The sequence below is a fragment of the Garra rufa genome, chromosome 13 (assembly GCF_049309525.1).
Source record: "Garra rufa chromosome 13, GarRuf1.0, whole genome shotgun sequence".
Lineage (NCBI taxonomy): Eukaryota > Metazoa > Chordata > Actinopteri > Cypriniformes > Cyprinidae > Garra > Garra rufa.
In genome coordinates, this window is record NC_133373.1 from 40,390,651 (window position 1) to 40,406,714 (window position 16,064).

The 16,064-nt window shown below is 48.7% G+C and overlaps 1 protein-coding gene across 1 annotated transcript; it reads right to left on the reverse strand.

Annotated features, from left to right (window-relative positions):
• Positions 1-1,238: 1,238 nt before the first annotated feature.
• LOC141348535 (patr class I histocompatibility antigen, A-126 alpha chain-like) lies at positions 1,239-14,931 on the reverse strand. The gene is made up of 5 exons (XM_073852818.1): positions 14,799-14,931; positions 14,608-14,729; positions 3,710-3,974; positions 1,581-1,859; positions 1,239-1,390 (listed from the first exon to the last, which is right to left on the reverse strand). Exons 1-5 carry the CDS (start codon positions 14,929-14,931, stop codon positions 1,239-1,241), a joined length of 951 nt encoding a protein of 316 aa, XP_073708919.1.
• Positions 14,932-16,064: the final 1,133 nt, after the last annotated feature.

Below are 16,064 nucleotides of genomic sequence, written 5' to 3' on the forward strand. Positions count from 1 at the left end.
TCACAGTACAGTGACTAGTTTAAACACTCTTTACCACAGTGGTAAACCCCAAAACTTCAACATTATGTAACAAAGGTCATATAAATTCCAACATAGAAGAACATGAAACAATTCTCATGCTTTTTTTCACCTTCCCCCTTTCAGATATAATATATTGCTTAATTTCAACATAGTTTACCCTTCTCATAAAATCATGTGCAAGGCATGATTCACTTACCAACACAAATGGATTAACTAAACATCTATTTTACAAATGTAGGTGGATTGATTATGATGAAATTAGGTTGTGACAAAATATTCAACAACTGAGTGAATTAGAATTAAGAATTAGGTTTACATGTAACATGAGACACACAACCCCAGTGAACTGCAAATCATTAACTTTTCTGTGATATGCTTTGTCTTAAACGTAAAATGAAAACGACCGACTTTAGTTTTTTATTGAGCACTTAGGTGTGTCATATAATACTAGATGTGTCAGGTGTTCATAGCCCACAAACTCCTGTGTCATTGCCACACAGCAGAAGATGGTTCTGTTGCAAATACATTTACGCAATAGCTCAATTACAAATTCATTTCTGTAGCTCTAGTATAGTGCTAGCAATGTCCAAGCTTATCAATTTGTTTTCCTAGAAAACACACATAGTGGCAAAAAAAGTATACCCTGATTGCACTGCAATTGCTTTGAAAAAAAGTGTCTGAAAAATGCATAGCCAGTGTAAATTGTTAATAATAATAATAATAATAATCTTATTTTTGATGATAAAGTTTGAAGTGTTCTCCTTTTTGCAACTTTCCAGTGTCTCAGAGACTCCAAAAAGAGCACCAGATATCCACAGAAAACAAAGAACAAATACTGTATGTATATCACTTCATCAATTTAAGTCCATACAAGCTCATTTTTCACGTTCCATCTTGTGCTGAAGCAGAAAAAAGATAAAAAGACATTGCTTCACAATTCAAAATATTAAATTTAAAGAACAACAGATATATACATGTTATAATATTTATTAAGTTGATGAAATAAGTGTTGAAAAAGTAAACAATAAAACTTACTAAAGATAAAAGATAAAAAATAAAAAGTTTACTTACTTGGAGTCTGGACATAATGACTCTGTGGATTCCTGGAAACTGAACCTAAATGAGAATAAAGCAGATACACACTTATACCATAATAAAGTTTAGAACATTACATAATTTTTCTTTTTCACTAAAGAACCAAGTATTTTTCTGTTACTTTAACAGTCTAGTTGTATATCATCCACAGGCTGACCATCTCTGAACAGGGTCAGGTTAATGTGACGCGGGTAAAAACCAGTGGCCAGACAGCTGATCTGAAGCTCTTGAGAGTCTGGGAGCATCTTTTTCATGAGTCTGACTCTGGGTTTCACTATGGTGAAGGATGAGAAGTGTTACTGTTGTTAAACAGCTGGGTTACTTGCATAAGTCATTCATTTATCATAATCATTTCATATGGTATTCAGAGGCACATTCTATGTCAGCACAGCTGCCTGGGCCATATTTATTAATGTGTTTTTATTTTATTTTTTATCATACGTTAATTAGGTTGAATCTCTCACCTTTTCTCAGCACGTTGTTCTTTTCCATGGTCAGGTACCTCCGCAAAGTTTTAATGCAAATAGGAAGATAAACATTTTCATACATGAAGTTTTCGTGAACCCGTTTTAGTTGGTCCCATGTTATCATACACGGCATTTTTATCTGGATAGCATGTTTTCCTATGTCAAAAATAAACTCCTCCATATTTTGTCCACCGAAAGCATCCCAGTAATGAAGTGGGCCTGCTTTATTACTGCTTAGCAGTTCACATCCAACAAGTCTCTGATCAACATGTTGTCACGTATTGGTCGTCTTGTCATCATGAACTCTTGCACACACATTCTGGACTGCAATCCCCATAAGCCACTGCACCAATCACTGCACACAGCTGCTCCTCGTTTCCCACTGCACTGATTGCTGCACACATCTGTTTCACATTGACTCTCATGCATTTAAGCTTCTCACACACACAGCCACCCGGCGAAGTCTTATTGTTCCGTATGGTCTGTATTTCCGAGCGTTTCTTCCCGAGTTTGTTTTCCCTGTGTTTTGATTCCTGGACTCCCTCCCGTGTTTGATTCTTGCTGCCAGCCCCGACCTTTCTGCCTGTTTTTTGACGACGATTTCTGCCTGCCCCTTTGTGTTTGTTTTGTTTCAATAAATGCAGCAAATGGATCCGCACGTCTCTGACCCTCCCTGTGACAGAAGACTTCGCCGCTACAAGGACCCAGCAGCTAGTTTGGTGTCATCCGGTTCCAGCACGAACCCCACTGTACAGATCATGCGTCTCAAGCAGGGTGAGCGGACTATTGAGGATTATGCAAGGGACTTTCTTGAATTGGCTAATCAGTCAACTATGGATGAGGGATGTCTGATGATTTTCTTCCGTGGAGGACTCTTAGAGCCATTGGCTTCCCTCATGCCAATGTTTGAACCGGGCTGGACTTTGCAATATTATATGGATCTTGCTCTTTTGTTGTGTGGCTCTCCTTTTACTGTGGGAATTGTGGAGGAGGACCATCTTTCCACAGTAAGTTCCAGCTCAGAGCCACAGCATAAGATGTCTGCCAACCCAGAGCCTGTTCACAAGATGGCTGCCCCTCCTGAGCCTGTTCACAAGATGGCCTCCCTTCCTGAGCCTGTTGCCAGGATGGCTTCTGTTCCTGAGTTCCCGGCCAAGATGGCTGCCTCGCATGAGTCTGTAAACAAGATGACCTCCCTTCTAGAGTCTGTTCGCAAAATGGCCGCCCTTCCAGAGTCTGCTCTCAAGATGGTCACCCTTCCAGAGCCATTGCACAAGATGGCTGCCCTTCCAGAGTCTCCGTTGGTTCCGCCCGGCCTTCCAGAGTCTCCGCTGGTTCCGCCTGGCCTTCCAGAGTCTCCGCTGGTTCCGCCCGGCCTTCCAGAGCCTCCGCTGGTTCCGCCCGGCCTTCCAGAGCCTCCGCTGGTTCCACCCGGCCTTCCAGAGCCTCCGCTGGTTCCACCCGGCCTTCCAGAGCCTCCGCTGGTTCCGCCCGGCCATCCAGAGCCTCCGCTGGTTCCGCCCGGCCTTCCAGAGCCTCCGCTGGTTCAGCCCAGTCTTCCAGAGCCTCCGCTGGTTCCGTCCAGTCGTCCTGAGATTCCTGTCTGCCCGGTTCTGGTCACGGAGGCCATGCATGGACTGTGTGGGTTCCCACCCACCCTCCCTGCTGCTCCAGTCCCGCCACCTCTGTCTCCTGACAGTCCCTCTTATAAGTCTTATTGTTCCGTATGGTCTGTATTTCCGAGCGTTTCTTCCCGAGTTTGTTTTCCCTGTGTTTTGATTCCTGGACTCCCTCCCGTGTTTGATTCTTGCTGCCAGCCCCGACCTTTCTGCCTGTTTTTTGACGACGATTTCTGCCTGCCCCTTTGTTTTGTTTCAATAAATGCTGCAAATGGATCCGCACGTCTCTGACCCTCCCTGTGACACATGTATACCTTCAAAAGAATGAAAAAAGTTCATATTAATTATCCTTCAAGAACATAAAACCTAAAGGAATTTGATGTAGAAGCAAGAAAGCTACATAAGGGCAGATTATTCATCTTAAGGAAATAACAATAAACACATAAAAGCTACATGCATTAATAAATGTTGAGTGGTTTATACTGATATGCAGACTATATCTCTCACCATCTGTGTGATTTTGGTGCTCCTTAAGATAAAAGGCTCGATCTTTCATGTCATAAAACATATCACGAAATACAACACCAGCATCACTTCGTTCCTCATCATAGTATTTTGAATCACTGTAGGAGCGATAGACAGGTATCCACGTGGTTGAGTCATAATACAGTAATTGCAGATCATCCAGCATCACCACAACACTGAACTCAGGAAATGGTGTTTGTCCAACTATACCCAGCCAGCAAAGACTTGTGGGGCCCAGCTGGGTTAACTACGGGTTCCATGGGAACTGTGTGGGCATGGGCTTTGGCTGGGTGAAATCAGCGGGTCCCATGTAGGTTTTGTAGTATGAGTCCCACATAGGAAGCCCATATGAGCTGATTACATGGGTCACATAAGGGACAGGCATGGGCCAAGTGGGCATGGGTTTGATCTGGGAACACATATATGGGTCCTGCATGGCATATTTATGGGCCAAGTGGGCATGGGTTTGAACTGGAAATGCACATATGGGTCCTGCATAGAATTTTTATAGGCCAAGTGGGCATGGGTTTGAACTGGGAACACAAATATGGGTCCTGCATGACATATTTATGGGCCAAGTGGGCATGGGTTTGATCTGGGAACGCATATATGGGTCTTGAATGGCATATTTATGGGCCAAGTGGGCATGGGTTTGATCTGGGAATACATATATGGGTCCTGCATGACATATTTATGGGCCAAGTGGGCATGGGTTTGAACTGGGAATGCATATATGGGTCCTGCATGGCATATTTATGGGCCAAGTGGGCATGGGTTTGAACTGGGAATGCACATATGGGTCCTGCATAGAATTTTTATAGGCCAAGTGGGCATGGGTTTGAACTGGGAACACAAATATGGGTCCTGCATGACATATTTATGGGCCAAGTGGGCATGGGTTTGATCTGGGAATACATATATGGGTCCTGCATGACATATTTATGGGCCAAGTGGACATGGGTTTGAACTGGGAATACATATATGGGTCCTGCATGACATATTTATGGGCCAAGTGGGCATGGGTTTGATCTGGGAATACATATATGGGTCCTGCATAGAATTTTTATAGGCCAAGTGGGCATGGGTTTGAACTGGGAACACAAATATGGGTCCTGCATGACATATTTATGGGCCAAGTGGGCATGGGTTTGATCTGGGAACGCATATATGGGTCTTGAATGGCATATTTATGGGCCAAGTGGGCATGGGTTTGATCTGGGAATACATATATGGGTCCTGCATGACATATTTATGGGCCAAGTGGGCATGGGTTTGAACTGGGAATGCATATATGGGTCCTGCATGGCATATTTATGGGCCAAGTGGGCATGGGTTTGAACTGGGAATGCACATATGGGTCCTGCATAGAATTTTTATAGGCCAAGTGGGCATGGGTTTGAACTGGGAACACAAATATGGGTCCTGCATGACATATTTATGGGCCAAGTGGGCATGGGTTTGATCTGGGAATACATATATGGGTCCTGCATGACATATTTATGGGCCAAGTGGACATGGGTTTGAACTGGGAATACATATATGGGTCCTGCATGACATATTTATGGGCCAAGTGGGCATGGGTTTGATCTGGGAATACATATATGGGTCCTGCATAGAATTTTTATAGGCCAAGTGGGCATGGGTTTGAACTGGGAACACAAATATGGGTCCTGCATGACATATTTATGGGCCAAGTGGGCATGGGTTTGATCTGGGAACGCATATATGGGTCTTCAATGGCATATTTATGGGCCAAGTGGGCATGGGTTTGATCTGGGAATACATATATGGGTCCTGCATGACATATTTATGGGCCAAGTGGGCATGGGTTTGAACTGGGAATGCATATATGGGTCCTGCATGGCATATTTATGGGCCAAGTGGGCATGGGTTTGAACTGGGAATGCACATATGGGTCCTGCATAGAATTTTTATAGGCCAAGTGGGCATGGGTTTGAACTGGGAACACAAATATGGGTCCTGCATGACATATTTATGGGCCAAGTGGGCATGGGTTTGATCTGGGAATACATATATGGGTCCTGCATGACATATTTATGGGCCAAGTGGGCATGGGTTTGATCTGGGAACGCATATATGGGTCTTGAATGGCATATTTATGGGCCAAGTGGGCATGGGTTTGATCTGGGAATACATATATGGGTCCTGCATGACATATTTATGGGCCAAGTGGACATGGGTTTGATCTGGGAACGCATATATGGGTCCTGCATGGCATATTTATGGGCAAAGTGGGCATGGGTTTGATCTGGGAATGCATATATGGGTCCTGCATGGCATATTTATGGGCCAAGTGGGCATGGGTTTGATCTGGGAATGCATGTATGGGTCCTGCATGGCATATTTATGGGCCAAGTGGGCATGGGTTTGAACTGGGAATGCACATATGGGTCTTGCATAGAATTTTTATAGGCCAAGTGGGCATGGGTTTGAACTGGGAACACAAATATGGGTCCTGCATGACATATTTATGGGCCAAGTGGGCATGGGTTTGATCTGGGAACGTATATATGGGTCTTAAATGGCATATTTATGGGCCAAGTGGGCATGGGTTTGATCTGGGAACGCATATATGGGTCTTGAATGGCATTTTTATGGGCCAAGTGGGCATAGGTTTGAACTGGGAATGCACATATGGGTCCTGCATAGAATTTTTATAGGCCAAGTGGGCATGGGTTTAAAATGGGAACACAAATATGGGTCCTGCATGACATATTTATGGGCCAAGTGGCCATGGGTTTGAACTGGGAATACATATATGGGTCCTGCATGACATATTTATGGGCCAAGTGGGCATGGGTTTGATCTGGGAATATATATGGGTCCTGCATGACATATTTATGGGCCAAGTGGACATGAGTTTGAACTGGCAATACATATATGGGTCCTGCATGACATATTTATGGGCCAAGTGGGCATGGGTTTGATCTGGGAACGCATATATGGGTCTTGAATGGCATATTTATGGGCCAAGTGGGCATAGGTTTGATCTGGGAACACATATATGGGTCTTGAATGGCATGTTTATAAGCTAAGTTTGGTTTGAACTGCAATTTTACTAATTTACTAATTTTACAGAAAATAACTAACTTTTTTACAGTAGTTTTCTGTGATTTCAAATTACATTCATAACTTAGTAATATTACTAATAGTGGTGGGCCGTTATTGGCGTTAACGTGCTGCGTTAACGTGAGACTCTTATCAGGCGATAAAAAGAATATCGCCTTTAATCTATTCTCAAAGTTGGGTTGGGAACTGGGTCTAAACTACGCAAGATATGATGACTTTCAGCTTGATATTTTAGTGTGGATGACGTATACCTAGCCACTGTAGGAGGTGAGAACGAGTCTTCAACCTGTGTGTATGCCTACTATGAGTGTGAAATGACCACATCAAACGAGACGTGCAAACATGGATGCACCTAAGAAGCCGCCGGGTTTGCTTCAGGGCAGGTGCGTTGCTAGACCCTGCACGTGCCCCAGTAAAATCTCAAGTTTGAGTTATAATTTACTTTGATAATCCCAAAATAAAGACATTAAACTATATGCAACAACTGAATTGACGCTTCTAAAAGCAACGCAGTTTAATCGAAGACTATGCACACAGATATCCATGCCCGCACGCGTCTGTGTATTTAAGGGGAACGCGCACGTCGTGCAGCCTTTTGCGCAGAAGTACTTGGTTACACAAGTTTGTATAGTTAATTATGTTGTAAATGCAATTGTCAAGCAGTTTGTGATGCATTTTGGAAACAGGAGATGAGTGCCTGGTCTAATGTGCCACCTGGCTTGAGAAACCCATTCTCAAAGACTACCTTTTAGTCATTATTTGGGTAGCACACATATTCGGATAGCCTTCATCAGAATTCAAATTAGCCATTTTAATCTAGATTAATTTCAAAATTACAGTGAGATTAATCTAGATTAAAAAAAAATTATCTATGCCCACCACTAATTACTAACAATATCTGTAAACGAACTATTTTAGGTCCTATATCATTAAAGGCAAATTACATTTTTTTTTCAGGAAAATTACTTTTACAGTATTTTTTGTGTTATTTTAGATTGTTAAAAACTTTGTAAAATTACAAACAATATCTGTAAATTAACAACTTAACTATTATTTTAAGTATTATTCCATTAATGACAAATTACAGGAATTCTTTTTTTTTTTTTTGCAGTATTTTTTCTGTTTTCTTAAATTACTTACACATTGACATAAAATTACAAAAACAATCTGTAATTAAATAATGTAGCTCATTAAGGTTTATGTCTATACTAACAATTTAATGTTCTTTTTGTACACTGTGTTCCAAATTATTATGCAAATTGGATATAAGTGTCATAAACATAAAAAAAAATTGTTTTTCAATTAAACTCATGGATGGTATTGTGTCTCATGGCTCTTTGGGTCACTGAAATGAATCTCAGACACCTGTGATAAATAGTTTGCCAAATGAGCCCAATTAAAGGAAAATTACTTAAGAAGGATGTTCCACATTATTAAGCAGGCCACAGGTTTCAAGCAGCATGGGGAAAGAAAAAAGATCTCTCTGCTGCCGAAAAGTGTCAAATAGTACAATGCCTTGGACAAGGTATGAAAACATTAGATATTTCACAAAAACTTAAGTGTGATCATTGTGCTGTGCAGATTTGTGGCTGATTCAGAGCACAGACTGGTTTGTTCAGGAAAAGGCAGAATGAGGAAGGTTTCTGCCAGACAAATTCATCAGATTAAGAGAGCAGCTGCTAAAATGCCATTACAAAGTAGAAAACGTCTCGGGTTACGTATGTAACCTTAGTTCCCTGAGGGAACGAGACGCCGCGTCTAGAAACGCTATGGGGAACGCCATTGGCGGGCCGCACTCTGAATCATGTCTACAACCAATGAAATGACGGGAGTGACGTCACAGGCGCGGTGACGTCATCGACCAGGAAGTATAAAGCACGTGCGTTTGAAGCCCGCGGCAGCTCTAAGGAATGAAGCGAGCGCCGCAGGGTGCGGGAATTATGGTCCGAGACGCGGCGTCTCGTTCCCTCAGGGAACTAAGGTTACATACGTAACCCGAGACGTTCCCTTCCGGGAACTCGAGCCGCGTCTAGAAACGCTATGGGGAACGAGACTACCAACGCCCCCATAATTTCCAGGACCCTGCGCTGTGTCTGCTTGACCAGGGTGGAAAGAAAAGGAGCCCTTGTCTAGCATTCCGCGGACAAGAAGGCCCTGTGGACCTCGGCCCTCGGGCACACGAGGAAAGGTAGTCTTCCTCTGTCTGGTCGCCAGCCAGAGCGAGAGGTACTCCGCGGCCCTCAGGCACACGCAGAGTCTTAGTCCTTTGTCTGGGAGATAGCCAGAACAAGAGGGACTGCAATAACCACTGTCTAAGTGGACAGAAGGAAAGTGGTCCTCGGTCCTCGGACCCACGAGGACGGTGTACTCGACCTCAAGAGTACTCCTCGGCCCTCAGGCTCGCGAGGAGAAAGTAGTCCTTTGTCTGGGGTTCCGCCAGAGCAAGAGGGACTCAAGAGCTCGGCCTGGTACTCTGCCAGGACGCGAGGGAATAAGCCTTTGTCTAGCCTTGTGCGGACAAGAGGGCACTGCAGTCCCCGGCCCTCAGGCACACGGGGAGGACAGTATGGGCCTCTGCTTGGTAGCCAGCCGGTGCAGGAGGCACTCCTCGGCCCTCGGGCAGACGAGGAGTCTTAGTCCTTGGTCTGGGAAAGGCCAGAACCAGAGGGACCGAAGTACACTCGGTCTGGTGGACTTCCAGAACGCGAGGAAGATAAACCATTGTCTAGTGTTCCACGGACAAGAGGGTGATATGATCCTCGGCCCTCGGGCTCACGAGGATGGAGTTCTCGACCTTTGCCTGTTTACATTAATAGGTGCAGAGGGAGAGACGGACCTCAGCCAGGTGGTCCACCTCTATCTGGTCGCCAGCCAGAACGAGAGGTACTCCTCGGCCCTCGGGCTCACGAGGAGAGGTAGTCCTTTGTCTGGGGTTCTGCCAGAGCAAGAGGGACTCAAGAGCTCGGCCTGGTACTGCTCCAGGACGCGAGAGAATAAGCCTTTGTCTAGCTTTGTGCGGACAAGAGGGCACTGCAGTCCCCGGCCCTCAGGCACACGGGGAGGACAGTATGGGCCTCTACCTGGTAGCCATCCAGTGCAAGAGGCACTCCTCGGCCCTTAGGCAGACGAGGAGTCTTAGTCCTTGGTCTGGGAAAGGCCAGAATCAGAGGGACCGAATTACGCTCGGTCTGGTAATCTTGCCAGCACGCGAGGGAAATGGACCATTGTCTAGCATTCCGCGGACAAGAGGGTTGTAAGATCCTCGGCCCTCGGGCACACGAGGATAAAGCAGACCTTCCACTGGGCTTACGTAATCAATGCAAGGGGCACTCCTCGGCCCTCGGGCACGCGAGGAGTCTTAGTCCGTTGTCTGGGGAGGCCAGGACAAGAGGGACCGAGCCATACTTTATCTTAGCCTTGCCAGGTCGTAAGCCGTAGAGAGAGGTACTCCTCGGCCCTCAGGCACTCGAGGAGTCTTAGTCCTTTGCCTGGGGTTACGTCAGAGCAAGAGGGACTGAATGAACTTGGCCTGGTGAGCCTACCAGGGCTTGAGAGGGAGAACCTTTGTCTAGCTTTCTACGGACAAGAGGTGAAGTGATCCCCGGCCCTCAGGCCCACGGGGAGTAATAGTCCTTTGTCTGGAATTCGCCAGCCCAAGAGGGACTGAGTGAGCTCGGCCTGGAAACCATCGCAGGACACGAGAGAATTGTCTTTTGTCTAGTCTTCCACGGACAAAAGGCTTCAAAGATCCGAAAAACGCTCCTCGGCCCTCAGGCACACGAGGAGGATGTGGCGAGTAGCGACTTCTCTTCTTTTAACTAAAAGAATGCGCCTAGAGAAGTCTCCTCCTGGCTAGGGAGATGGCTGATCTTAGTGGCTTTTCTCTAAGTTGAGTCTAAGACGAAGGAGCCTGGAGCGGCTCTGAGGTCGATTTCATAAAACCTGACGAAGGTCAGGGGCGAGGACCAACCCGCAGCATTGCAGATGTCCTGGATGGGGACACCTGCCGTCAGAGCTTTCGAGGCTGAGAGGCCTCGAGTGGAGTGAGCCTTGATTCCGATCGGTGATGGGAGACCAGAGGACTCATAAGCAGTAGATATAGCATCAATGATCCATCTACTAATAGTAGGCTTAGCAGCCGGGAGGCCCTTCTTTGGAGGGCCATAACAGACGAACAGCTGTTCTGATTTGCGCCACAGGGCAGCTCTGTGGACGTATGCATCTAATGCTCTGACTGGGCACATGCAATTGAACTTCCTGTGATCCGGCTCCAGGAAAGGAGGAGGATAGAACGCTTGTAGCGTGATAGGCTGTGGTGCTAGGGACGGGACCTTCGGTACGTACCCGACTCTGGGGTAAAGAAAAGCTTTGGCCATCCCAGGGGCAAAGTCTAAGTGAGAAGGGGCCACTGAAAGGGCCTGAAGGTCCCCTACTCTCTTTAGAGAGGTGAGAGCTAACAAGAGCGCTGTCTTAATGGTAAGCATGCGATCTGTGATCTCCTCTATGGGCTCAAATGGAGGCTTGCATAGAGCTTCTAGCACGACAGCTAGGTCCCACGTGGGAACCCTGGGTTTCACTCGAGGCCTCAGCCTGAGTGCACCACGGAGGAAACGAATGACCAAGGGGTCTCTGCCCACTGAGAGGCCACCGTGAGGGGCGTGGAAGGCAGATATAGCCGCCACGTACACCTTCAGAGTGGAGTGAGCTAGCCCTGCGGAGAGGCGAGTTTGTAGGAACTCCAGAACTGTACCGATCGGGCAGTTAACTGGGTCACAGCTGTGTTCGTAACACCATCTAACAAACAGGTTCCACTTAAGGCCATAAAGTTTCCTCGTAGAGGGAGCTCTGGATTGAAGAAGGGTCTCAACAACCTCGGTTGAGAGACCAGCTTCTATGAGTTGCGCCCCCTCAGGGGCCACACCCATAACTTCCACCTCTCTGGGTGGGGGTGGCAAACTGCGCCCCCAGCCTGAGACAGGAGGTCCCTCCTGACGGGAATCTCCCATGGAGAGCCGTCGAGGAGGGAGACTAGGTCTGAGAACCATACTCGGGCCGGCCAGTACGGGGCTACTAGCAACAGCCGTACTCGGAACCGGCGTACTCTTTCCAGAACTCCCGGGAGCAGAGCGATCGGGGGAAAGGCGTACAGACGAAGCCTCGGCCACGTCTGTACCATAGCGTCCAGTCCAAGAGGAGCTGGAGGAACTAGAGAGAACCAGAGGGGACATTGCGATGTCTCTCGAGTCGCGAAGAGGTCCACCTGAGCCTGGCCAAACTTTCTCCAAATCTGTTTCACTACTACTGGGTGAAGCATCCATTCCCCGGGCCTCGGCCCCTGCCTCGACAGGACATCTGCTCCCACATTCAGATGTCCAGGAATGTGGACTGCTCTCAGGGAGAGAAGCTTTCCTTGAGACCACAGGAGGATCCGGTACGCCAGCTTGAACAAGGGGCGTGAGCGGATCCCTCCTTGATGGTTTATATAATAAACTACCGCAGTGCTGTCTGTACGGACCAGTACGTGGCGGTTTCTTAGGTCTGGAAGGAAATACTTCAGGGCCTGGAACACAGCTAGCATCTCGAGGCAATTTATGTGCCATGAGAGATGGTGAGGGCTCCACAGGCCTTGGGCTGAGCGGCCACTCATGACCGCTCCCCATCCAGTGAGGGATGCGTCTGTCGCTAGCGTGACACGGCGACAAGGGGCTCCCAGAACTGGACCCTGAGAGAGGAACCAGGGTTTCTTCCACATGGCCAAGGCACGTAGGCAGCGCCGCGTGACCTTGATCTTGCGAAACGGGTTTCCCCTCGGGGAGAACCCCCTGGTTTTGAGCCACCACTGTAGTGGTCTCATGTGCAGCAGTCCAAAAGGTATCACGTTGGATGCGGCTGCCATAAGACCTAACAGTACCTGGAACTGTTTGACAGTGAGTGACTGGCCTAGCTTGACCGCATTTACTGCAGTAAGGATCGACTCGATCCGAGCAGGTGACATTCGTGCCTGCATCGTGGTCGAATCCCACACCACGCCTAAGTAAGTGGTCCTCTGTAGTGGAGAAAGTACACTTTTCTTGGCGTTGAGTCTCAACCCTAGATCTTTCATATGAGCGAGAACGACACCTCGATGTTGAACCGCTAACTGCTCTGAGCTGGCTAGGATGAGCCAGTCGTCTATGTAGTTGAGTATGCGGATGCCCTGGAGTCGCAGAGGAGCCAGAGCAGCATCCACACACTTCGTGAAAGTACGGGGAGAGAGAGCTAGGCCGAAAGGAAGTACTCTGTACTGGTAAGCTTTGCCCCTGAAAGCGAACCTGAGGAACTTCCTGTGTTGAGGAAGGATGGAGACGTGAAAGTATGCGTCTTTTAGATCTATCGTGACAAACCAGTCCTCGGACCTGATTTGTGACACTACATGCTTGATAGTGAGCATTCTGAACTTCAGTTTCTTTACTGAGCGGTTCAATTGCCTGAGATCTAATATGGGCCGGAGCCCTCCATCCTTCTTGGGAACGATGAAGTACCGGCTGTAGAACCCGGATTCTCTGTGTTGAGGAGGGACCACCTCGATGGCCTCCTTCCTCAAGAGAGTTACTACTTCTTGTTCCATTACCAGACCCTGCTCGGGGCTCACCAGAGTTGGAAATACCCCGCTGAAAGGTGGCGGCTTGGCGCCAAACTGAATGCAGTACCCTTTCTCTACAGTGCGCAGGACCCACGTGGAGACGTTCGGCAGTAGTTTCCACGCTGCCAGAAAATCTACTAAGGGAACCAGCCTCTCGAGACTGGCTTCTGGATTTGTTTGAGGGGCTAGTTCGGGGACCTGTAACAGCGTACTGGCAGGAGACTCCTGAACTAGCTTCTTTGAAGACCCCCGTAGGGGTTGCGAACTTCCTAGGGCCACTACGTTTCCGGGTGGAACAGCTAGAAAATGGTGTTCGCGGGAGATTGCCGCGCCCTGATTTTTTAACACTGGCAGAGTTAGCTGACAAATCTCCTGAGGGCCCCGAGGGGGCTCGGTGACCACGGACTGTGGCGCCGAATAAACCCCCTCGAGAGGGGCTGCCCTCAATGACCCTGGTGCTTGACCGTCAGGGCCGTTTGGCCGAGGACCTCTTTGACTGGAGGACGACCCTCAGGTCAGGCCTCCTCTTAGAGGCCCCCGGCCCAGAGCGTTGCCGGCCCCGTCCTCTAGGACGAACCGGAGGAGCGCGGGCGGCAACACTCTGTTTCTGTGCCTCTCTGTGCGAGGAGCTCGTTGACGGCTGAGGCTGCGCCCGTCCAGCAGCCTCAGAGGAGTAAACGCGGCGAGGGAGGTACGTCCTGAACGCCGCTGCCTGCTTCCTGGCCTCCTGGTGCCTGGCGACAACTGTGTCCACCGAGGCACCGAAGAGGCCGGAGCTTGGCTCTATGGGGGCGTCCAGGAGTGTTGCCCTGTCCTTATCTTTTAGTGCGGACAGGGACAACCAGAGATGCCTCTCCGCGGCCACCAGGGCTGCCATAGACCGACCCACTGCACGGGCGGTCTCCTTGGTGGCGCGGAGGGCGAGGTCTGCTGTGCGCCGCATCTCTGAGATGTTAACCTCCTCGCCGTCGTTAAACTCCTTCAGCAGGTCAGCCTGATAAGCCTGAAGGATGGCCATGGTGTGCAAACATGAACCAGCCTGACCTGCTGCCGTATATGCCTTGCCCACCATGATGGATGTGGATTTTAATGGCTTGGTGGGCAAGGACGGAGCCTTCAGGGACGATGCCGAACCGGGTGCCAGATAGCCCGCGAGCGTCTGTTCTACCCGTGGCATCGCCCTGTAACCGTACTCCTCCGTACCCCCCACGTTAGCATAACTCTCAGTGGGGTTATAGAGGCGGAAGGAGTACGGCTTCCCCCAGGATCTTGAGATCTCTTTGTGCAGATCTGGGAAGAATGGAAGGCTCCGTTTGGGAGGTGCTGACCGTGTCCGCAGGAAGCGATCATCTAACTTGCTTCCCTGCGGCTCATGATGTTGCTCTGCGGGCCATGAGATGTTTAGTTTGGCTACCGCATGGGTCAGCACCTCCACGAGCTCCTCGTACTGAGGCGAACGGGGTGGCTGTGGTGTGTCCTCCAGGCTTTCCATATCAACCTCCTCGGAGGAAGATATGTGGAGCTCTGGGATCTCTTCTTGGAGGGAAGAGGCCGCAGTGCGGGCTTCCTCATCCAATAGGAGATCGCTCGCGCCGCTGAGTGAGGGAGGAGATAGGGGGTCACCCGTCTCCAAACCCTCCAGCAGATCGAGCTGCGAGCCCCACGAGTGGCGCAACCGCTCCGCCTCGGCGGCAGCGGGGCCAGACCCGCGAGGCACGCTGGTGAAAGCCCCCTCCTCGAAGAGGGCTTTCCGGGAACGGAGCACCCGCAGCGGCAGGCGTTCACACTGCGGACAGTCAGCCTTTTCGAGGGCTGACTGTGCGTGCTCCGGTCCCAAACACACCACACATAGACTGTGTGTATCCCCACCAACAATAAAGCGTTGGCAGGGAGGAACACACGGTCTATGTCTTCTAACAGCCACCAAACTTTTCTTTTGTTCTTTTAAAGGTTGTTTTGAAGCCATTTCACTCAAAAGAAATGCGTGCAAACTGGCACAATAAACAGCAAAATGGCAGACAGACAGACACAGAGCGCTCTCGCTGAATGACAAAAGCTGCCGCGGGCTTCAAACGCACGTGCTTTATACTTCCTGGTCGATGACGTCACCGCGCCTGTGACGTCACTCCCGTCATTTCATTGGTTGTAGACATGATTCAGAGTGCGGCCCGCCAATGGCGTTCCCCATAGCGTTTCTAGACGCGGCTCGAGTTCCCGGAAGGGAACAGGTTTTTGAAGCTGCTGGTGCCTCTGGAGTCCCGCGAACATCAAGGTGTAGGATCCTTCAGAGGCTTGCAGTTGAGCATAAACCTACTATTCGGCCACTCCTAACTAATGCTCACAAGCAGAAACGGTTGCAGTGGGCCCAGACATACATGAAGACTAATTTTCAAACAGTCTTGTTTACTGATGAGTGTTGTGCATCTTTGGATGGTCCAGATGGATGGAGTAGTGGATGGAACATGTCCCAACAAGGCTGCGACGTTAGAGGTGGCGTTTTGGGCCGGAATCATAGGGAGAGAGCTGGTAGGTTCCTTTAGGGTCCCTGAAGGTGTGAAAATGACCTCGGCAAAGTATGAAAATGAGAAACTCATTGTGTGGCCCCCATCCTCCCCTGACCTCAAC